The sequence below is a fragment of the Priapulus caudatus genome, unplaced genomic scaffold (genome assembly GCF_000485595.1).
Source record: "Priapulus caudatus unplaced genomic scaffold, Priapulus_caudatus-5.0.1 Scaffold8, whole genome shotgun sequence".
In the NCBI taxonomy this organism is placed as follows: domain Eukaryota; kingdom Metazoa; phylum Priapulida; class Priapulimorpha; order Priapulimorphida; family Priapulidae; genus Priapulus; species Priapulus caudatus.
Genome location: NW_014577069.1, coordinates 913,934 through 916,857, shown reverse-complemented (window position 1 = coordinate 916,857; position 2,924 = coordinate 913,934). Strand labels below are relative to the sequence as shown.

At 41.7% G+C, this 2,924-nt stretch overlaps 1 protein-coding gene across 1 annotated transcript in view; it reads left to right on the top strand.

Moving 5' to 3' along the window:
• The window catches only part of LOC106806395 (acetylcholine receptor subunit alpha-like 1), a 17,888-nt gene extending 15,636 nt beyond the window's left edge, over window positions 1-2,252 (top strand). The window contains exon 6 of the mRNA XM_014808323.1: window positions 1,844-2,252. Within this exon, the coding sequence (XP_014663809.1) occupies window positions 1,844-2,011 (168 nt within the window). The 3' untranslated portion in view covers window positions 2,012-2,252. The remainder of the gene's footprint in view (window positions 1-1,843) is intronic.
• The last annotated feature ends 672 nt before the right edge of the window (window positions 2,253-2,924 follow it).

Genomic DNA, 2,924 nt, shown 5'->3' with positions numbered 1-2,924 from the left:
TTATTACTACTCTACTCTCTCTCTCTCTCTTATTATATATATATATATATATATATATATATATATATATATAGGTATATATATATACTTATATATGCGTGCATAATCGTGTAACATTAGGCGGGCATCTGCTAGGTTTATTACCCTGATTATTGCGCACTGCATTACGTAGGTGGTCCCTCATTTTAGGCTCTTTTGGACCACACCGCGTCCACCATGTTTGAGCGCAGCCTGGAGTCTCATCCTTGAATGTCAGATGCCATACAACATGCGTACATGCCATCGCTAGTATTGACGTTTGTCGGCAGATTACAACTGCGCCGCTGTCTTATTGATGCCGACTAACATCACCGCCCCGCGTGCTTTCAGGCCGCCGTGACACATTGCGTACAAGTAAAAATTAAAGACAACGTGTAGTTTAACACGTCACTCGGCTTAATGCTGGCCTCAGCGCACTGTCACGATATGCTAACGAAACCCATGGATAGTATCAGCATGATGGCATCCCGTTGTTCTCTGCGCGGCGTTGATACAACGCTGTCGAGTCCTGCTCCTGAATTACTAATCAATACACACGAGTCGATTTTTATCACAGTTAAGACCTTGTTGAATTATGCATGCATTGCTTCTAACGAATCATTCATTATTTTCCAGGAAATTATGCAACATTTAAATTTCAACTTTCAAAAACTTGATGTCAAAGGGAATTACGGTTTAAATTTACGGCAGCCATTTGAGAACTGTGGTGCTATGGTTTTAGCATAATAAGGAATAATTGCCTTCCCGACTTTTATTAGAATCTAGATCTCTTGGCTTTGAACAAAGTGTGCGTCAGTCCCAAACCAATCTTTAGCTACACAACTTTAAGCACGCTCACGGCGTAAGTTAAAAGTTCTCGCTTTCATTAACGAGATGTACTTGAATTAATACTAATACGTAATAATTCACCGCAAAATACACGGAAAATACGATATTTATATATTACAGCGTCTGTTTTACCGTACCATATCAAACAAAAATGTGACGAGCGCAGGAAATAAGCGATGACGTCAGCTGTAAATTAGATGTTAATCTGAGTGTATGGCGCGCAGTAAATAAAATACAATTATAGTTGAAGAAAAATTAGGCGCTGTGTTCATTCATATTTATCGGATTTTTATTAGTGTTATGTCTGTCAGAGTTCACATTTGCTCTTAGAATTAAGCTCGCAATTTCACGCAAATATTTATAGATTAAAATAAAAGAATCTGTTGTCAGATAAAAAAAAAACATCAATAACTCGATAGTTCGTCACGCGCATGCGCATTTCGATTCGCGATCTTTTACACTAGGCGATCAAAAACCCGCACTTATATGGATGTTGTTTACAGCAACCGTCGCTCCCATTCAATGACGACAATACTATATTTCGGAGAGTGGCAATCTTCAACAGTTCTACTTTCGTCGACAGCTATAGGACGCAAAGCGCTAATCGGTCAACGAAATATCGAGCAATCAATATAATTTTGTCGTCGCACTCAATCGCACGCTCTACCCTCGCAAGCGCCGACAGCATTCCGCCGCTATCAAGACAAACGCGGCAAAATAACGGCGTCTATCACGACAGTATGCGACAGCGAGACGACACTGGTGGCCGCCAAGACGAGACTGTGTGCGTTTGTCTTTTATTATCGGGAGGAAATAAGACCAGCGCATATAAAACGTACACGCGGCAACCGAGCAAACACACTAATCCGGCACTAAATCAGCCATCGAATGAGACAGACAGAGAGAGAGAGATATAAATATATCTCGTTCTATCGAATCTGATAAGCTGCCACGAATGCGTTATTATTTTTTTCAGGTGAGGGAAGACTGGCAATACATTGCCATGGTACTGGACAGACTTTTTCTTTATTTCTTTTCGGCGGCGTGCGTTATTGGAACGCTTGGAATGATGCTCAGCGCTCCCGCGATATACGACTTCTCGGAACCGGTGACAGAGCTGCTGAAGAAGAAAACAAATACTTGACTATAGACAATTCGTATTTGTATCGCATTTTTAAATTCCGCATCGTCATCAACCCGCGGTTCTCTGATAGGTTATTGGTAGGGGAGGGAAGGGAAGGGAAGGGGGGAGGGTATGGAAAGTCATGAATGTTCGTGTTTTTATTAAATTCGCCAGCGAATGACTATTATCTTGCTTTCGTTTGTCGAATGGAGAAAACTTTACGCGTTACTCGATTATCAATAAAATGTTTTTTTGTAAGTCACGTTCTAGTTGGCCTGCACAGTTCTTGCCTTTGTCTCATTTCATGTAATATATCGACGTGCGATATAATAGACGTTCGAAATTGTCCAATTCCCTTGAACTGACGTCGTTCTGCCGCAGCGTTCGATCTCTCTCACTCTACTGTATTTACAATGAACCCTCGAGTAGAGAATACTGAATTTACGCGAGAGTAAAATGACAAGAGATATTCGACAAGAGATATTGCGCTAATTTAAAACTCGCTGTTGCAAAATCCGAAAAACTGCTTGCTTATGGCTCTCTCTCTCTCTTTAGATAATGTCTCGAATTCGATGCTTGCTATATCTTGATTACACGTAGCATCGGCGGGCACGTGCGCATAGTTACTGACGTTATGATTCTGTACACGTGTTCTAGACAATACTATTGAAGCAAAATTCGATAACGTGGTTAAAATTCTGCAGTGGACGCGTGCTAAGGTGTTTACACAGCGTTATATATAGGAAAATGTTGAACTGGATTATTAACGCCTAGTGTACACATACGTTTTTATCTCCACGCGGGGACGTGGTGGCGGGGAGGGGGGGGAGAACTCACTCATTCGTAGAGCTCTCACAGACGAGCAACATGTCTGAGACAAGGCAGAGAGGAGACCGAGAGCTGATGACGCAGAACACAACTAAGCTGGCAGGCA